Genomic DNA, 22,169 nt, shown 5'->3' with positions numbered 1-22,169 from the left:
GAATGGGCCCCCCAAATTTACAGAGAAAAATCTGCGCCTTTGCCTTCTACTCCCGCTATACAGGGAAAAAAAATTAAAGAATACTTTTCAGTGCGTCATGGAGAGTAAATTCTACAAGTTTTGTTACATTATGATATCTTTTTGTAGTATGAATCCGTCTCCGATTGACATATACTAAATAGGGTTACCATATGTTCATATTTTGTACGGACAGTTTGTATTTTTGGGTCCGTGTCCGTGTCGTACAAAGCATGGAATAGGAAATTGTCCGTATTTGACAGTTTTTGGAGCTGCCCGAAAATTTCCGTGTCGGGAATCGTCAAAATCTCGGGCGAAAAGAATTGTGTCTTTATCATACAACTTATACTTTAGTTACTATTAATAAAGTAGGTTATGATTTTAAAAATTAACTCATTTTCCATTCCAGGGTTCTTTTAGTTAGATTTAATATACGTAATTTAAATGCATGATTTATTATGTTTGTGATAAAAAAAATATATAAATCATGTTAGTTTCCGATCTTTTAAGTATTAAATAAACAATTATGTGATAACCTAAAAAGGTGATTTTTAGGTTTAAAAAAATCAAAATATTTATTCTGTAGACGCCTTATCTTTGATAGGTCGTCATTTTAAGGCTTGTCCGCATTTTGGAACAAAAATTTATGGCAGCCCTGCATAGGCTCCTATGAAGTTAAATAAGTTTAGTTTTTAATCGTAGGGCGAAAACTATGGATCCTGCAAGTTTAGTTCCAAATGTCTCAGCCAATTGAGGCTAAACCCAAGAGCCGAAACCTAACCAAAACCATTTTGGAGTTGGGGACCTGGCACACAAACGAAATACACAAAAATCCCACACTTCCTTTTATACACAAAGGAGGATTTTGCATACACAAATGTACACAAACGATGCACTAACGTTTAAGACCATTTTGAGGCTAATCGGGAGGGAGGGTGCTGAAGCCTAAACTGGATACGCCAGTTATCTCCCACTTCCTCTTACGCACAAACGAGAATTTTGTATCGAACGACTGAGATCGTTTTGACACAAAAGCATTAGCAACCCCCTTCCCCCCATTAATTTTTGAATACCTTAAAATTGCTTTCTACACAAAATCTAGTTCTGCATGCTTGGTGAAATTCGGAAGAGGAGGGGAGGTTGTGTAGACGGAAGTTTGTAGTTTTGCTTTTCGAAGATAAATCGGACGAATTATAAATTCAAGTTGGTGATGAGAGGACGGGTTTAATGAGAAAGAAAGAACAAACCGGAGAACTCCCAGAGTTCACCGACATAAGTTGTCGAGATGTTCCATGCTCTGAGATTGAACCTAATACTCTTCCAAATGTGAGCCACTACCAAAGATGCGATCACTGTGCTGATCCACTTTGTGCTTTCTGAGAATTTATGAATAACGACTAGATCTTCACCAAGCCCTCCTCCGTTGGTCTACTCGCCTTTGGTTCACGTGGTCCTGGGTGCGATTCCAAGTGAGAAAGCGTTGAAATTTGGATATATTACAGTGGGATTAAAATGACGTGGTCTGGATTCCACCTTAAACTGTAAAATCTCGTTTCATATAGCCTGAGTGCTAAAATGGCATGCTAAACTTGAACAAGAAATTTAGTTGTGACATATTCCAACCAGATAGGCGTGTAAAGTTTCCTATATATGTATACTAGCTGAAATACCCATTCATCACATAGTGGCTATATTTGGAAGTCAACGCCTGTGGAAGTATCACCATTTATCTCAGCGACCGCGAAAACTATGGATTTGACAGTAATATCGGTCATTTTCGATTATCTTTTTCATGTCTTGGTCCCCCTTCCCCCTCCCGGTGACCCTGCTCCACAGCCGAATTGGGTGAATTTAGAAGTTAATGCGATCGGAGTTTCACCCTGAGTTCCCAAATGTGCCGGATTTTAAGGGACAGTCCCTTATTTTATGATTTTATCCCGCGTTCCGTGGAGCTTCGATACGTGACGGCAAAAGTCCCGTATTTTGCCCAAACGGTAATCCCCTCTATGTTTTAAGACAAATGGCTTTAAATCACAAGCTCCAATTTACCGACTTATCGGCTGTTTTTGAACAGTTAAAACTTGAAAACAAGGTATCATTAGACGACATATGAATTTTCTTCCGTGAAATACTGTATTGATATCTTGGTGGCAGAATGTAAGTAGTAAATGGCAAATGCTATTTCAGAAAGGGTTGCCAAAGGACGTCTCCTTTTTCTAAGCATCCCACCGTCAAATTCATTTGTGTAAAGCTTTTCTCCACATATGAATCTGAAGTGGACTGATACAAGAAAAAGGTGTTCTGTTCAATTGGTGAAGGCTGAACTTATAATAGCAATCAACCCTTCGGCTTTAAGCTGCAATGAGTTTTCAACAACCTGAAGAAAAATCAAAGTTGAAAAGATTATAAGTGCAGTTAAGTGTGAAATACGATTTTTTGAAGTAACCTAATCCAATGTTTTAAAAGTAAGATTTACCTAATTCTTCTTATAATAACTCTTTGTTGCGTTGATGTTGAATTTAACGTCCTGTTCAGCACCGTGGCCATATGAGACGTGGGACCTATTGATTAACGTGGAATGCGAACCACACAAGCTCCCGCCGGAAATTGAACCCGGATCTCCCACGTCAAAGGCGCGTACGCTAACTGCTTAGCCATGAACGAGCTGTAATAACTCCTTGTAGGCCTATTAGTTCATACTTTTGTATTTCATTCAGTCTAAAATGATTACTCTTTTTATTTGATGCCTGGCTCATTTTTTTAAACCACTAGATTATGTTTATCAAAACCCTTCCCATAATACTTATTCAAACTCGTCAACCCGTCCCTTATTTTGACTAATTTTATTTGGCAACCCTGGTTTCACCACTGATCTCAGCGAACGCCGAAACTATAAATTCGACACTAATATCGGTCATTTTCTACTATTTTTACATGTCCCGGTAAACGCCCCCCTGAGATCTCCTGGTTCAAAATTTGAAGAAAACGCTTTATCTTAATCTGGACCTGGCCCAAGATACCCGTGACCCAAATTTGAGGCGAAGCTTTTTTTTTTTTTTTTTTTTTTTATCTCGGTTGTTTGTATTGGGCTGCTCTTGTTTCAACTAGTTACAAAACGGTAAATAAAATTTCGTATAGAAAATAACACTTTTATAAACACGCAACCCAAATAACCATTAACATTCAAGGAAATGTTTTCGTTTTCAACCTGTTCCTCAGTGTTTTTGACATTATTCATCTGATTGAACACACGCTTTATTTCCGCGTTCGAATGTGGAACTATTAGTATTTATTAAAAAAAAAGAAGAAGTTATTTCTAAAAATAGATTCTCTCCTTCAGCATCTGTGTTGCGATTTACTACTTGCAAAAAATCTTCAATTGGAGACTTATTTACTCATTTCATGAAATGTATGTTCGTCACTGATTTGCAGTTTTGTCGATATTATCTTCAAATTTCAGAGTGAAACCTGAAGCTAAATTAATAAAAGATTGTTTTACCGGTTTCAAATCCTCATTGACATTGAAAAGCGACATTTTCTGAAGGATGTCTAGATTGTCAAGAAGTCTATTTTGAATTTCTTTAAAGCGTTTTTTTTTTTTTTTTTTTTTCTGAAATACACGTCTTCCCCGAAAATTTTACTCAACGTCTACTGGTAACTTACAGGTTCTGAGCTCATTCTCTGCTGTGTATCCAAGATATGACAAGGAATCAATATAACTATCAATGCTATATTTTATAGGGACAATTCTAGCAGTGGAGTTTAGAATGTTGCCACTTAGAGAACGCATCAAACTTCAGAAAACAGCAAAATGACACACAGAGTATATCAAAAAGTGGTTAAACTCAGAAAATGGCTAGGAATAGCTAAAAGCAAAACGCATATGGCTAGGAAAGCAATTAGTGGCTTTTTGGAAATTTTGTGGCTAGCCAGGTTCTCAAAGAGGCCAGATCTAGCCATAAAGTGGCTAAATTGGCAACCCGATCCCCAGGCCGCATGCAAACAGATAGGCAAACAAACTCTTTTTTATTTTTATTAGATTAGATTGAATCTATTAAAGTACATAGATCATTAGAGCAACTCAACACCACAAAAAGCATAATAGCAATTTACACATATGGTAGGTACCTTAAACATGTTTGTGGCTGTCTAAGGATCCAGAAGAAACTAATTTTAAAAGCATAATAGATCATAATTTTAGAAAATAAAGCATAATTTAAAATACTGTATATAGCACAATTTTTGAAAAATTCTGTTTTAACTGCAAATTTAACATACTGTATTAATATTTTTAAAACCAATATTTACAACGCAAAATCACTGAGAACATAACAATGCAACAATAAAAGCTTATTTTCATTCCTGTAAACTTCTTTTAGGTGTAATCCTTTGATGTGGAGAAAAGAAAAAAAGTAAAAGAAGAAGACCTTCCGCCAACAATGAATAGTATACAAGAACTTCACACTGTATTGTTATGTGTAACTCTTGAACTTGAGCACTTTCTATACTTTTTGGACGCATCTCTAAGGTGCACACAAGTGATAAGAAAAACTGACTCGAGCAGATATCTCTTTACAGTTAAGCCTGCCGTACGTCCCGTAAAATACGCGACAGCTCCGATTTTGGGCCCGACTGTCTCGCGTCCCCGTAAATTTAGTCGGGACAGGCAAATGTCCCGTATTTTAATTCCATCCCAATTCTGCTATCAATATCAGTTTATTGGGAAAGTGAAAAATCAAAAATTTTGACATTTGCTGGGAATCCTGTAATTAATGAATGAACAGTAAGCTGTAGCATGTAACAGTTTCGAGCAAGTTATCACACCACCCTGTGCGACTTGATAGCAAGCGAAATTTGCAATGCTACTTTTCCATTGCACCTGATGGAAAGTCGGACACTCTCCAACATCATAAAAACAAACATAAGATAGTTTTGAGTATTTCTACATCTACAAGCACAGGAAAGATGAGTGACATTTCTTCAGCAAGACATTAGATAAGTTAACAAGAATTATAATCGTTTTGAGAAGTTAAAAAAATCAGCTATTTACCAGATTCAACTGACAAATGTAATTTGGGCAAGTACAGCCATGTAAATAAATATTGCTAAACGCATGAAGAATATTGAAGGTAGATTGTATCACTGATTTAAATAATTTGCAAATTGTTTTCCTGTAAAGTATTTTTAAAAGACATCTTAAGTTTAAGAGGCAATTCTTTTGTAGCTGAATTGTAAACATCTTCAGTCCGTACAATTAATTGCAGGGAACGACGAGAGAAAAGTAGCTGCAGCCTATTATATTGTTGAAAAAGAATAAAATAAATTCTTTTAGTTTTACGTCTCACTCTTACGTCTGCTAGGCTAATGGAGACGGTAATGATTAGAAATGAATGAAATGGTGGAATAAATAAAGTGGGAGGAAACGGGAGAACCCCTCACACGGGTTTGTTCACCACAAAGCTCACTTAGCGCGAGCTGCGATCTAACCAAGGAACCCATGCACCAGAGGTGAACGCTCTACCACTGAGCCACCGCGGCCTATTATGCTGTTGTTCATAACCAGAGCTACAGATCATTGGATTATGTTGATAAGTGTGGAGGGGGGAGGAGATCTAAGGTGTCCCGTATTCTCACGAAGAACATATGGCAGGTTCATTTACAGCGCATTAAGTAAAAAGTTCATTAAATATGAAAGAAATTGGTTGCATAAAATATTAATAAATAGATCAAGATATTTAGAATATTTAAATATGTAATATTTAATATAGTAAATATTACACATTATACACGATTACTGTAAAACAATGATTGAAATTAATAATAAAGCATAATTTGAAAAAAAATAAAGCATAATTAAACAAAAACTAAAGCATAATGTGGGTTGCTCTATAGATCATATAATCTAAAGGTAGGAGGGTGACCTAATTTCAATAATTAAAAATGGGACACCTAAAGCAATAACGGAAGAAGGAAAAAAAGATTGCAACGAAAGCTAATTTTGGAATAAATTACTGATTTCAGACTACAGAATTAAGATGTGAAACAAAATAGTGTTATTGGTGGTTGGAAATAAATTAATACAGTATGAATAATGAACATGTAATTGTATTATCTATTATAATAAAATTTGATTATATTGTTTTGTATATATTAGTAATAAAATCAAGACAATATTTTGTGTTTTCCAAACGGCACAATCCCGAATAATCGGGTCATATGATTATCCTACCCCTAGGCAAACAAGTATTATCATGATTGTCAAGTAAAAATAAAAAATAAAAAAAAGAAATCACACGAAAGCTTTCTACATTATATAATATTCATATATATAATAAATACCTTATGTAAAACTCTGTCTGCACAGCCAGACAGACCCTCTTGGGATGGGGTCTCATTCCAATCCACACCGAAAAAGAGCAGACGATAGAACTTGACAGCAATGTTTTGATTGCTCCGAGATTCCGTGAACCGTACTCGTCACGATTCCAGTTATCACTGATTCAGAAGCTCCGTCCGCCCGCCTTGGCTGGCTGTGTTGCTGCGTAGGCAAAAGCATGACTGATCCTGTGGGAATTCATGTTTAACAACACCGCTACGAATATACGTTTACAAGATATCTTGTTTGACACTGAAAATATCTGGTATTTGGTTTAGCCTATCGCATTCAAGCAGGAAACTTCTTTTCCTGGAAGCCGAGAGTTGGTACACGATTTTAAATTGGTTACCGATGTCACCAGGAATTTCACCCATGCAAACTTTCTTCTCTGGATGGGGTTCCCACCCTACTATGGGTTGACCATTTCGGGACAAATATTTGACAATAGGCCTGTGTATATTCATTTATCTGGGGGTGATTTACGAAGCACTGAATATAGATATCACAAAGATTTCTATAAAAACAAATCATATTACATCTTAAATTATAAAGCTATATTTCTAAACATTACGTATTTTTATTGCTATTGATGTAACTCACAGGTTTGTGAATTTTTTTCTACAGCATATAACTGCATCAGACACACACTTGCATAGAAACCTAATTTCGGTCAATATCATCATCATCACAAACAGAAAAAAAAACTTTTTGTTACGGTATATTCCATTCAAATGAAGTTAGTGTTATAATGTTTACTTCAATAGAAAACATTAACAAAATTTTTGTCTTGCTAAAAACATCACATTAAGTCTAATATAGCCTAGGCCTATATATATTTTTAAAGAATGTCTTGTTTTCACAGGATTTTTTCAGTGTAATGAAAAAAAAAAATCTAAATATACACGGAAATGCCAGGAACAGCATTTTTTTTTTTTACAACTACTGTTGCTGGGAAGATCAGTCGCAGTCGTCTCAGCTGTTTTAAATCGACCTCCGATTGTAATATATAGTTGATACTTTTTTCGGGTGGAGGGAGAGTTACCAGCGTACCATATATTCAGTGGCGTATTTAAGGGGGAATTCCGGGCTTATGCCCCCCCCCCGAAATCTTACTTACTAGAGTAAAGTATATGAAATATCTTGCAGAATTTTCACATTTTCAGGCAAAGCTCCCCCGAAAGTTAGCAAAGCCTTCCCCGAAACAAAATCGTAAATACGTCACTGCATATATTCATTGTTCATAAAACTTACGACAGAATTCCAGGACTTTAACCGTTCCGCTGAACAGAAAATTTATCCACGATAAGACGTAGAATTCCTGGTTAATCCCGCCTAAACCGGGGCAGTTGGGAACCCTATCTCTATTTTATTCGTTTTCAATTGCTTTGAAACCAAAGTTAGATGTCGAAGTATCTCTTGTATAAAGATATATACTACCTTTACATTCTAATTTAAAATCCGGGTAGTTAAAATCTAAAATATTTACTTTAAAGGCACAGTAAAAAGATATTGTACGATACTCTAATGAAACTCTACTTTTGTTTTGTGAGATCGCAATTAGAATATGCGACTCTGTGTTGGTCACCAACAAAAACACCTAGATATGATTGAAAGAATACAATCAAAATCCTTGAGATTACTTGCTTATAGAAAAACTGGCATGTATCCAAAATACGAATCGTATTCAGAAACAGTACAAAACTTCAATATGAACACGTTGAAACAACGCAGAGAACATACAGATCTTTTATTTTTACACAAATTACTACATGGAAAAATTGACTATCCCAATCTTACTTCGAAGGTTCAATTGCATGTCCCATGAGGTAAAACCCGCGTAGGAAATAGCAGTATATTTTACTGCAGAAAGGCAAGAACAAATATTCTCGCTAAGTCTCCTATATGGAGAACGTGTACTTCCTACAATGCAATTGAAAGGATAACTGCTATAGATGTTTTTTGGAATGTCGGAGACAGTATACAAGAATAGCATTAAAAATATGTGATAACGAAAATATATAAATGTATAACCTTGTTAAAATTTGTAAGGAACAACACTGTAACTAGGCCTAGAGCCTGTTGTGTTGAATAAATAAATAAATAAATAAATAAATAATAAAAAATAGATACTAACTAATAGATACTGGATATTGAGCAAAATGCCTATTTCATAATGTTATAGATATCACAAGAATGAATGCGCTAAAGTTCATTTGGAGGACATTTGCTTCAATTTCAGCAAAATTTATTTTGCTCATTTCACTTTATATTGGCTATATTTGGTTAAATGTTTCAAATATTGAGACTTTTTTTTTATAATTTTCTTCAAAATCAAGCACTTAATTACGATAATTACACGTATACATAGATCTTCAATAAAGATTTCTGTTGCCTTCAAGAAACGGTACAAAAAAAAAAAAAAAAAATGTTCAGGTCAAGGAGAATATTCACCCCCTTCTTGATACATGGAAAAACAGAGCCGGGAGAAATGTAAGCGAGTTGTTGCTGCTAATATGGACTTAGCAGCATTAAAGACAATTGGACAATAAATAAATAAATAATAAAGTAAAATAAAACAAAAGCTCATGAATTTAACCCAAACGTCCTTACATGCTCTAAATATACATGATTACATCTGTAATAATTTATCAATTATTACTTTGAAAAATCTATACTGCTGGCCGCAGAAAGAGTTACGCAAAAATGATGAAAAACGACTGCAAGCTTTCGAAATGTGGGAATGGAGAGAATTAGCTGGGTCGAGCAGAAAACGAATGAGAGGGTGTTAGAAATGGTGGGGGAGAAAATAACAATTTTAGATATCATTAAGAAGAGGAAGAGAAACTGGCTGGGACATTGGCTAAGGAGAAACTGTATCATGAGGAACATGCTAAACGATATGATGGCAGGAAATGGACGATATCAAAACACAAAAGTCGTACGTGAAAACCAAGAAGTTAGAGGAAGACCGTGGAGCATGAAAGCTCAGTTGCGGCTAGTTAACTGCCAATATTGGCAGAATACCTATGATGATAATGATCATGACTAAAAATTTGGAAATTAATAATGTCTCATCGTAGACTGCCAAAAATGTATTAAATTAAAATATATTTAATGGTTTATTTTGACATTCGAGAGTGACCAACAGTTCCTTTTTTCGGACCGTTGTGTGTAAAATGCGATAAAAATTTGGGTTACTGTTAGGGATGGGCACGAGCGAGTTCGAGCGAGTTTTCTTTGAGACTCGACTCGAATTCTGGTCCGGAAGTTAATTGATAGTTGTTACTAATATAATTCACACTCAATTAATGCTATTTCTTCGCTGCCAAATGGCGAATATACTTGCCTTCTATGTGTGCGGTACCGGGTCTATTCTCGGCAAGTCTGCTTACCTCAGTTTCAACAAACGGTAGGAGCAAATTCATTATTACTTTCAGTTGATTTTCTGTATACCAGAAAGTTCTCTAAGTTAAGCAGACGATTTAGAATACTGGGTCACACCCAAAGGAGGAGCAAGGGACCCATCGTCCCACCCACCTGAAGCAATGAAAACTACTAAACATTGGTTCAATCCATTTACTTTTCAAGATAGTTTTACAAGAAATTTTATCGAGTTGTAAATTTATACCTGACTGCACAAGAACTTAGTTTCGTATTAGTCTTCTTCACAGTCGTACCAGGGATTTCTTTAAACGAGAACCCAGATACAAGAACCCCATTGAGCCGTATATATAGAAATTTCCATAAAAGCAACCTCTAGCGAACAAAATTCGATCCACTTGATCGTGCTGTATGATCTGTGCAGGCTCTAATGGGTAATTGGTTTGAATGGGTCGGTCCGGTCGTTCGGCTCACGGCTTCTTCACCACAAAACTGAGAACAGAATGACCGCTCACATATCACGTTTACCGAGCCGATGCTTCATGTCAAGCGAACCAACTCGAGCCGATGGCTTATTCGAACCTAGCTGGCTCGAGCCGATGGCTCACTTAAGCCGAACCGAACCGACATATGATGGCTCACTCCAACCCAGTTGGCTCGAGCCGATGGCTCATTCAACAAGCCGGTTCGAGCTGTTCACTCAGTTGAACCGACTCGAGCCAGTTGACATCATTACCCGGGTTGGGCTTTTGTTTGGGCTCAAAAATTTGGTCGTGCACGTCTCAGCCGTGATGGTAAGAACTCCAGTATATTGTGCTCACGACATTTGACGCTGTTTCGTTACAACAATCTATTGTTGTTTCATTATCGAGACGTAACGAGATGTGAGCAGTGTTCCCTTTCATGAGAAACACTAAAAATATTCCACATTACTGCTTACATTTCTCATGGCTTTCGCTTTCAAGTCTAATCAGGCCATTATTTCAAAACGAGCTAAACGAGCGAGCCATTTATCAAACTCGACACGTGCCCATCCCTAGTTACTGTATGACGTAATGATATAAATTATTTGTTGGATACATATAAAAATAATTCCATGTTTCCTTCTTTTAAAGATGAGTTCTACAAACAAGGATCGGATATGTCTACGTTTCAAGATTATTTGAATACTGTTGATAATTCCATTTCAGGTTTTCAATGTTAATCTTCATTATTTTGAATTAGATTTTACAGCCTATAACTTAGATTTTAAGTGCCTACTTTGCATACTTTAGTGCCTAACATCCGATTTTGGGATGATCTTAAACAAGTCCTCCCGTCCATTTGCAGACAGGGTTGCCAACTCTGAAAAATAAAATTACCGGGAGCCACTCGTAATTCCCTAAAGAGATGAAGAATACTTGTATTTTAAACCTTGAAATATATAGTTCAGCCTGACTAAAATAACAGTCAGCCGGTAAAATACCGGTCAGTTGGCAACACTACTTACAGAGCCTGGGGTGAAAGAAAATTGAGGGGTCAATGATGCAAGTGAGAATTCCATATCCAGCATTGATAGGGACATCCCACTACGAGTGTGGTCTCCTTTGTGGTTATATGGTTAGCGTACGTGCATTCGGCATGGGACACCCGGGTTCGATTTGTCGGTCAGAGCTCATATAGTGCGGATCCCAAGTTAAGCTCCAGATTCCGTCTCACAACCTCGGTACTGAAAGGGACAACTTAACTTAAATTAACTTCAACTTAACCAAACCACTCATTGACTGCACTTCGTGATGTTAGTAGTATAGTCCTAAAAACGTCTTACAAAATGATGGCTCATCATCTCGAAATATTCTGAATCCCAAACAAGAATTACAAACAGAAAACTCGCTCTTTCCTCCTACTGCACCGGGCCCCTCCAACGGGGGCCCTGGGCAACTGCTTCACATACACGGGATCTTGAACGATATTAGTTTACTTTGATTTTCTGTCTCGTGTGGTAAGGTCGGTATCGGAATAATTATTTCATATGAAATTACCTTCTATCTTTTAGTAGCTGAAGCGACACTCTTGAACCTCTTTTATTTTTCTGGGTCGAGATTTCTCTCTCTCTCTCTTTTTTTTTTATAGGAGATGGAAATTTCGTAGGAAATTATTACCCCTTTTCTAGGATTGCCAAATTTTGTAAACGAAAAACCGAGACACCAACAAAAGATCACGGTTTTTACCCATTTGGTCAGAACCAATTAATTATCTGTCTTTTCCAGGTTACTAGTTACAATTTTCCAGTTCATTCTATACACAGTTAACACAAACGAAGCCCCACAAGGGGTGTACAAAAAAATGTGAAAAAGTAAAATAAGAAGAGCTGCCTGGCATCCCATACTCCGAATTCCGCTTTTTTGGGTTTAACAGGTCCTAAATATTGCGTCAATTACTACACACGCTCCCATTTTATGATTGAAGAGATAGGCCACTTATTTCTTTGTTGCGTCATCATCTGAGTCAGAAATACTACCTTCAGTTTTTACGAGACATACTAGTGCTTGCGGGTTGATTTTTTTTTTCAATTTGAAGAACGAAAACCGGGACACAAAGGCGGAAGTCCTGGAAGTCTTTTCCGGAACGTGAATTTTCATTGAAAACTGGGACTGTCCCAGAAAACTGGGACGTCTGGCAACCCTAGTCCTTCTCCTCGTTTTGCAATTACTTAAGATATAGATGATTTTATACTAACTAGTAGATCTTCGCATGAACTTGATGCATTCAGGAAGTCACTTTGTAGCTATTAAGTAACTATGAAAGTTACTGCAACTATTATACTTTTGTAACTATTAGGTAGCTATTCAAGCCCGTATCCACAGGGGGCTAGGGTGGACCGGGCCCCCCTTAATTTTCACTGTTCCATAAAATTTTCACGGTAGGCGTGCAAATGAACTATAATTTGGTTGGGTCGGGCCCCCCAAACTTCTACCGCCCCCCTCCCCCACATTTTTGGGCTGGCTACCGGTCTGTAACTATTACAACTGTTTCTCTCATCTGTCTACTATGAAGAAGTAAGACTGAAAACTATCTCGGCATTGGCATTTACTGTATATTGCTCACAAGACCAGAAGTACATTTTTGAATTCGAGATGCGACGAGAAGCTTCACAAGTCTCGTGAAGAACACTACTTGTGCCTGTAACAGGTCGGGAATTTAGTTAATATCCTTGTCTTTGACATAATTATACTCTGAAAATTTCCCTTATTAAAATAAGTTATTAGTACAGTAGTTCTGTAGTCCGAACGACTTTTATGTTCGTCTGGGTAAGAACATTGGTTAAGGAATCTGGGAATATGCATTTAAAATAATAATAATAATAATAATAATAATAATAATAATAATAATAATAATAATGTTAATTATTGAACAGTTATATCTACATAGGATTTGAATTATCTATTTTTAGGTATATAATTCTATCACGATTACTTAAAAAAAAATCCAGTACAAAAATGAACAAAACGAGACTTGTACAAAATTTATGAGATGAAAAAACGTTATTTCCCATTTCGATTCGCCTCGTTTATTAGGAAAGCGGGGGGCACTAACTGATAGTATGCACTGGCAGTGACATGAAGTACGCTATACTATATTAGAGGATTCTCTAAATTGTTCACCAACTGAGCACAATTCTGCTAAAATAAATTATAAAGATTATACATGTTGTAATAATAATAATAAAATTAAAAAACGGTCTTTAAAAATATCGGGACAATATTTTATGTTCTTAGAGCGGGACAATCCCGATTAATCGGGATGTATACTCATGTTAGCCACGCCCTCTATAATGAATGAATTTCTTCTCGAACTCGTAGATGCGACACTTCTCAGTTCTTTATTATTAAAATTTAAATCTCGAGTTGATGTTTTAGCATTTAATCTCTCGGCGGCATTCATTTTCAACATTGCTCATTTCAAGACGTTTTATCAGAAAAACAATACGCGATTATTTATTATCGTTTACAGATGTACTATAATAATAAAGTGAAAAATCACGCTTGTCACAGAATATTGATCCAAGAAAATCACCGGAACACTTTCACGACCAGTCAAGGTTGCAAGTCGGCTTTAGTGATTACCAGAAAGAAAAACAAAATGCTGGCAAGGACTGAGTCCTACGTTTATAAAAATACGTAACTTGATTTTTACAGCATAAATGGCAAGATATGATATTTATAATGGCGTACAGATCTCTCTATCTATGAATTCATTCATAATCAGAGACGAGAAAATTGGATGTTATAATCAAACACATTACTTCTTAATTTTTTTTAATGGTTAGTGTTACTAAATGAGACCATTGCCAAGTCTTACAGTAAGTGAGAATCGACCTTTCCTTTAATGTGTGATTTGAGTTACAAGTAATCCCATACAGATGAAAATTATTACGTGCATAGATGTGCTTTACTAATTTGAAAACGCTATTTTTTCTTATTTTTGAAAAAAAAATATTGCAAATTTCAAATTATGTAATTATCTTTTCCTGTAAACAACAGCCTAGTTACAAAATAACTTCATTTTTTGCTGCGGAAGGCCCGGGTTCGGTTCCCGGTGGAAGTTCATGTGGTACGGATCCCACGCTAAGCTTTCCCATATAGCCTCTCTGCTGACAGGGATGCTAAAATCTACCATCTATCATTCAATCATTTTTTGGTAATCCATCTGTGTTTTATTTTATATTAACTTACGTCTCAAACCCATTGCCTGTGTTCATTGGCAGAATAGCCTAATTAATCGAAAGTAAGTAATAACTTAAAAGAGGAGAGTCCACCCTGCCCCCTATATATATACTATAGGTGAATCTGATATAATACTATAGCATAACGCAGTGGAACTCAATCTTTTTCCGCGCATTCCTAACGAAAACTGAAAAGTGTATCACCAAATTTACATTACCTCAGCTCAAATTACAGGTGAAGTAATCAAAAGCAATTAACGTATTAACTACATAACCCAGCTTTACTATAAACAGGGGCATCATCCTATAAATTTAACATAAATGCTGCACTGTTATTTTTAAATTTCACGTACCCATAAATCACTCATGGGGGTATGCGTACTCCGGGTTGAATATCACTGGCGTCGAACACATACTAACTCTTTATTAATCCTATGCTCAATGCCTGTTCCTTTTTTTCTTCTTTAAGACACACTTGGTGGATTTTGTGTGGTAGCAGTTGGCTATCTTGACGTGATCTCCCACCTAGAGCCAGTGAACTTCACTCTCCTCAACAGAACAAGTTAAAACCTGCATCGAGTAGTATGCAATTCAATCGTTCAACACAATCGTAATGTAACGGAAATATCGGACACGCAACGGTTGAGAAAGGTGATTAGGTGGCATATTTTCTCAGAATCTGTAATGATAGATGCATTGCGTCTCACACATCCCTTCGTCTTTTTTTTTTTTTTTTTTTTTTTTTCAATGGATAGGATATATGCGTAACATTTTCATTATTGCTGAGCGTAACTAACGCAATCCTATGTAAGTCTTTAGTTTCAATACACGACACCTCTTTATTATTATTATTAAAGGGTTTGGATTAGGTTCGAACACCATTTCCCTACGGGCACCGATCCTGGGGGGAGGGGAGCCAGGCCCCCAAGGCTCATGTGGGCCCCTCCATGCGGGGGCCAAAATGGTAAGTTGAAGTCGATTCTCCTATTTTTATATCTCATTTATTTTTCCCTTCTACTAATGCGTATCTCCCTTTAGTAAATCTATTTTATTGATAAACCCCTCCCTGACCTGAAATTATTGTGTTACACTACGTAAATATGTAAATTACATCACGCATAATACTCTTACTCTTCCTCTGGGTAAAAGAGCTAATTCGTGCATTGTTTCTGTTGTTTTTGGAGTTTCGCACGTAAAAGGATAAAGACCATTTAAAAAGCAAAGAAAAAGGAAAGAATGAATGAATGAAAAAAGAAAATGGAAGGATCATTCGTGTTTTGTTATAATTTAAGAAAAGAAAAGATATACAAGAACAATAAGCAAAAAAAAAAAAAAAAAAAAACCTCACAAAAGTAGTTATTAAATATATCCGTCAAACTTCTGTTTCGATTTCAATCTCTAAATCATTATTCTAAAAATTGTAAATGAACCAAATGTTACTAAAATATTTGACGAAATCGCGCTGAATTGGCAAGACTGTTCAAAAAAGAAGAAAAAACTATATTTGTCCAATAAATCGGTGGCGCGGCGCAAGAGTGAGTAATTGTTGGTAGAGTAGTTGTGTGATTATAAACAATAGATTCGCCTTCTAACTCGTTTGGATTACTCGAAGTTGAAAAAATCAACGACTGTGAAATGCAAACTTCAATCATCACTTTAGAAGCTCAACTTCTAACAGAAAATACACTGCTAACAGAACATACACTGTGACTGTGAATGAAGTTATAAAAATTTTCTGTAAAGTGATAGAAAAAAAAAAAGGAAGCAGAAAACGTTATACAACTATTTCATGAAGAAGACAAAACATGTAAGTACATAATACTGTATAATATGTGGGGAAGGAGTTCAATTTTGGGAAGTGAAAAATTAGTCTGCTTGTCCCTGCATAATCTAATGACTGTTACAAGCCGCGGCGCAAATCTATCTTCAACTTTGGGGGCACGGGTAAGACAGTTCCCATCAGTGGCGTATTCAGGGGGGGCTTCCGAGCTTAAGCCCCCCGAAATTTTACTTACTAATATCTTGCAGAATTTTCACATTTCCAGCAAAAATTACCAAAGCCCCCCGAAACAAAATCGTAAATACATCACTGGCTTCCATACATCACTGGCTTACTATGGGAAGGGAAGAGATGAGACTGATACTACTACGATAAATGAATCTGATTTCTAGGTGAAAATGTATATTTATGTAAATGTAAATGTATATATATATATATCAGGCGATATAGATGAAGAAGTGGTACATATCAGTATTACAAACCAGTGTTGTTAACACATTCTGAAATCTGAATACATGCATATTTATACCGTAAGACGCGGTTACTTTGCACTTTAGGGGTAACTTTGCACAAAACATCAAAAGAGTTGCACAGTCCTCTGTCAGTAAAGCCATAAACTGTAAAGAGAAAGTTTCAACTGCTAACGCAAGATAGAACATTTAACTGTATTTTGGCTATAATGTTGGCGGTTAACATCAGTTCTAATTACCCGGAGGGTTTATTGTTGTAGAGGTATGGAAAGCAGACACTGTAAAGGCCAACAAAATTTGAAAGATATCACCTAAAAGAATTTCCTTGAAAGTTAAGTCAGTTTCGTAGAATACTACTGTGTATAATGGGACTTTGAAGCAATACTTGAAATTGAAGTGTGAAACATATTAAAGGTAAAAAAAATTCTGAGACATGCCTAATTACCCTAGGGTCATGTTTCGCCCATCATTCTCTTCAGAATAGAACTGTCTTTCAGGCGGTACCATTCACATGTCTCCATCATGTATCTTGGGCGGGAAATTCCCGAAAAAGGGATTTTTGGTCGAAATATCCCTTTTTTCAACTTTTAGCCCCTTTGAACCCCCCTGCTTTAACGCAGAGATCTGAAAAAATCTGATAAATACTACTAGGTAGGCTGAATGTTTATGCACAATTTCAATCTTCTAGGTACAAAAGTAAGCCCGCCAAAAAATATATATACCGACAATGTACCATATTCCCGTATACAGAAGGATATTTTGTAAAAATTCCCTGACACATCCCTAATTACCCTAGGGTCATGTTTCGCCCATCATTCTCTTCAGAATAAAACTGCCTTTCAGACGGTATGACTCACGTGTCTCCATCATGTATCTAAGGCGGGAAAATCCCGACGAAAGGGATTTTGGGGGTAAAAATACCCCTTTTTTCAACCCTTTGCCCCTCTGGATCCCCCATGTTTTAACTCAGAAATCTGAAAAAAATCTAGTAAATACTACTCGGTGGACTGAATGTTTGTGCAAAATTTCAACCTTCTACGTGCAAAAATAAGCCCGCCAAAAAATAATGAACATAGGCTTAATAAATGAAAATATATATTTTAGAATTATGACGTCATCACCTCCTATGTCTCGACGCAGGAAGGTGTGAAACCATACGTAAGGTATTCTACAATGCCTCTGAACTTAAAAAAAAAAAAAAAGAAGAAAAAGCTTAAATAGAAGAGTTATAACGCAATGTACACCTTGTCTCAAAAAGGTTGAGCGCATTCTTTATTGGTGTTTTGAGGCAATAATTTTCTAAGTCCAGCTTCGGGTATCTTCGGGAAAAAGTAAGCCAGGTTCGAACCTCCAAGCCAGCCTTTGCAATCGGGAAAAAGTTTGCAGATGTGTTTTTCTTCTTTTAAATATAATAAGACTTGTTACCAAGTGTTTAAAAAAGCAACATTGATTGAAATACTTAATGATACAATATTTCGAAACTTTTTTTTTTTTTAATGTCAGCACATGCTTGTTTGTCATTTAACTCTCCATACGTAATGGAACATTTAAATACGTTAAAGAATCTTTCCATATGTAAAAGAATGCTCAAAGTTAAGAAATAGAACATAATTATCGCCTGAGTACTAAAAGAAAAGTCAAAGTAGAACAGAAACAGCGTTTGTAATGGATATGAATGTCATAATTATATTGAGATCCGTTATACATCGCTAGAAGCATAGTTCTAGAAGTCCTTGCGTTAGCTCATTGGTAAGCTGTCGGACTTCAAATCTTAAGGTTGAGAGTTCGAATCCCGTCTAGGTTAGTCTTTTTTTTTAAATTATATTTTCCGCAATGCATGAAAAATTATATAAAATAATTACATTAGAATACATAAGTTGTGTATATATAACATAATCATTGCAGAACATAGTAATTATTATGTTTAAAATATAACATCTGAGATAATTTTCACAGTAGGTCGGTATTATATATGAGGATGTAAATACAACTTAAGAAATTCGTTCAATAGCAATAAATAAGTTATGTAGTGTATTTATTTGCATCTATTTGTCATACAGATGTAACTTCTCAATATTCTCATTACAGCATGTCATTTACATTCGTGAAATACAATATATTCCTACGGATATAGAAAGTGTATAAACAGAGTATCCAAAGTCGTATCCTGCTTCAAGACACATAACTTTTCCCGATCCCCTTAACGTCACGGGAAGAAACACAAACTCTCTTTAGAACGGAATGTCGTTACTTAGAGTCTCATTCGAATACGTTGAATATGCTTTTGTATATTCCTCTCTCTCTCTCTCTCTCTCTTTCGCTTTGTTTGTGTGTGTGTGTGTGTGTGTTGCGGAATATCCCAAGTTGAATACATTTGCCAAGTATATGAGCATCATTGTCATCGAATACCAGAAATTGAAAGTCGTGTTTCTTCAGGTTGGGTTTGCGTGTTCATGTTAGCTCACTGGTAGAGTACGGACTTGCCAATAAAGAGCTTGAGTTCAAAGCCTACAGCTAATAATCATTCTTTTGTTAGTAGGATTGCACAGAAATCGGATACAAGGAGTGGTTTACTTCTAGAAATATTTTCATAAGCGTTTAGGTAGCCCTGAAAAGGGCTGTTTTCGGGAGTTAAGGCGGGGACATTAATATTGTGTCCAAGACCCTTCTGAATTTATTACACGCTCCATTCTTCTGGGCATGGAATCTATTACATGGGTGACAAATCTATCTCCTTCCCCTACCTTCAGCCATGCTTCGGAAACAAGATGCCACAGGTCATCCTGAGTTCTTGGTGGATCTGCCTCAGGCCAACTTTCCCTTAGAGTACGCTTCACTTCTGCCCACATATTTTCCATGAGATTGAGGTCTGCTCCACGAGCGGCCAGTCGATTAAATCAATCTCAGGATGCCCTGCGAACCATTCCTGAATCACACGGGAAGTATGTATTGGCGACTGGTATTGCTGGAACTAAATTACACCATCAGACTGAAATACTCGTACAGATAGCACCATGATATTACTGATAATGTCTAAGTACTGAACATTGTCCAGATGTCCTTCAATTCTATGAAGCTGTCCTGCTCCGCGACTGGAAATCCAACCCCAACATAAAATAGATACATGGCCACTGCGATTGCAAGCAGCCACATATCCATGGTCATATCGGGTGCCTCTCGGACGATATACAAAACGGCGTCCCTCCTTTGATGTTGTGAATATGGATTCATCTGAGAAAACTACGTTTTCCCAATTGAGACCCGCATTCGCCTGTGCAAACGCGAGACGGTAAATTTTGTGGTCGTCTGAGAGTTATTCCTTCACGGCAGCAACACGGCCACGTAACCCAGCATGACGAAGCCTTCGCAGAGCTGTATGCTTTCTACCAGGAAAGAGAGAAACTTCCCTTAGCTGTCTAGACGTCCTTAGTGGGTCTAACCGGGCTTCGTTTACTAATCTCGCATCTTGGGCTTCGGTTGACACATGCGGACGACCAGGAGATCGTAAATTATCAGTCTGACCTGTAGCACCATATTTCCGAATCCATCGCCTTCCTGTAGAGGCCGGGACACCTACTCGCCTGCTAGCTGCAGTTGCAGAATAACCTTCCAACTCCCATAAAGTAATTACTGCTGTACGTCTATCCATAGTTACCAATGTTCTGAGCTGTGAGAAGGAAGCAATAGGTAAAAGCTAGTACCTGACGTGTGATTGGTTACTTGCACGACACGCCTATTGTGGGGAACAGCGTTGCCACATCTAGCATAATTTGCATGTCTCTAGCATCTAGCATCTTGCTTTTAGCATCCTGCTCAAATCTAGCACAATTTCAGCAAGTTTATCAGAAAGCCGTAAAACCTGGAGATGAGAAAGAAGTTGGTCGTGGGAAGAAAAAGAACGGCAGAAATGTATCCTCTTCCATTGATTCATACAGTCGGTAAACCATACAGGCAGTCTTATTTTCCGAAGTAAGTTCGAAACGTCTTTGGGATTTTTTGTGGCTCCACCCAGGGTTTTCTAATCCTTTAACTCCGAGGCATGGGCGGAGCTATGGGGGCCATTCTCCCCCCAACTTTTTGACAACTTTACCATCTTTATTTCTGACTTCATGATCATATTTATTTCTAAAATGACAGCTCCGAGACCGACCAAAAATCTGCCGCCCCCCCCCCCCTAGCAGACGATTCCCAACTCCCCTTATGCTGCGAAGTAATTTTCTTTCAAAATATGTAAACAAAAACTTTGCATTCATTTATACGATATATACGCCATTGAGTCTGGCAACGACTGCATTAATTTAGCTGAGTTAAAATTTTGGTGCGTGAAATATTGCATTCTTGCTCTCTGTGTATTTTCAGTTACCTTATCGTATCTCAACTTCGTTTTTTTAAACTCCTGAATTAGTAATTATGAGGATCTAGCATAATTTGACCGAATCTAGCATAAGTTCGATCAGGTTTTGGAATAATTCCGAGCTGTGAGTCTGGCAACGCTGGTGGGGAACGACTTGGTCAACGACTCGCGAAAGAAATCTGAAAATGGTGTGCCGTAATAATAATATCAAAAACAGTTTTTATAAAGGAATATTAATACATACGAAAAGCTGTTTAAAGAATGAATTGTTATACTGACTTTACACGTATAAAAACATATACCATATACCAAACAGATTGAGCGATATGATGATAGCTGTTTTGAGACAAACTCTTTCGAAGTCCAACTTCGGGTATCTTCGGAAAACAGTAAACTAAAGCTGCTGGTTCGAACCTCCAAAGCCAACCTTAGTAATCGGGAAACGATGTACAGATATGTTTTTCCTTCTGTTAAATATAATAAGACATGTTGAAATGGTATTAAGTGTAGAAAAAAGTAACATTGAAATACTTAATGATACAATATTTCGAGACTATGTATTCACACTCTCGTTTCGTCATTGTGATTTCCATACGGAAAAGAACATTTACGTATGAGCTCAGTTATATTTCAGAAGCAGATTCCGAAAAGCGGTCATGTTAGCTCAGTGATACACCACCGAGCGTTTAAATCGTGAGTTCGATACCCGTTCAGGTGAAATTCTTTTATGATATTCTTCTTTCCTCAATGCATGAAAATTATGTAAAATAGTTACATTACAATTCATCAGCTGTATATATATTTTCATATCATCAGTTGTATATATCAGTTGAATATATATATTCATATCATTTCACGACATAAGTAATTCTTATCTTTAAAATATAACATCTGAGATATTGACAGAACGTCGGTGTGTTATGTGTGAATATTGAATACAAATTTAAAAAATCGTGTAATACCAATAAATAAGTTATGTAATGTATTTATTTGCAGCTACTTTCATCGCAGATAACTTCTCAATATTCGCATTACAGCATTTAGGTAGGGCATATCGAAAATCGGATCGTGGTCCAAGACAAAAA

The 22,169-nt window shown here is 36.7% G+C and overlaps 1 protein-coding gene across 2 annotated transcripts in view; it reads right to left on the bottom strand.

The window, feature by feature from the left end:
* The window catches only part of Pli (E3 ubiquitin-protein ligase pellino), a 221,366-nt gene that overhangs the window by 168,683 nt on the left and 30,514 nt on the right, over window positions 1–22,169 (bottom strand). Inside the window, exon 1 of one of the 2 annotated variants that reach the window (XM_081730254.1) lies at window positions 6,358–6,489. The exons of the other annotated variant lie outside the window; for it this stretch is intronic. Within the exon in view, the coding sequence (XP_081586380.1) occupies window positions 6,358–6,413 (56 nt within the window). The 5' untranslated portion in view covers window positions 6,414–6,489. Of the gene's footprint in view, window positions 1–6,357; window positions 6,490–22,169 lie in introns of those variants that run through there. 2 annotated transcript variants of the gene reach the window in all.

Source organism: Thermobia domestica, chromosome 11, assembly GCF_964235325.1.
Source record: "Thermobia domestica chromosome 11, izTheDome1.hap1.1, whole genome shotgun sequence".
Lineage (NCBI taxonomy): Eukaryota > Metazoa > Arthropoda > Insecta > Zygentoma > Lepismatidae > Thermobia > Thermobia domestica.
The sequence above is the reverse complement of the archived record's forward strand: the minus strand, read 5'-3'. Positions and strand labels throughout refer to the sequence as shown.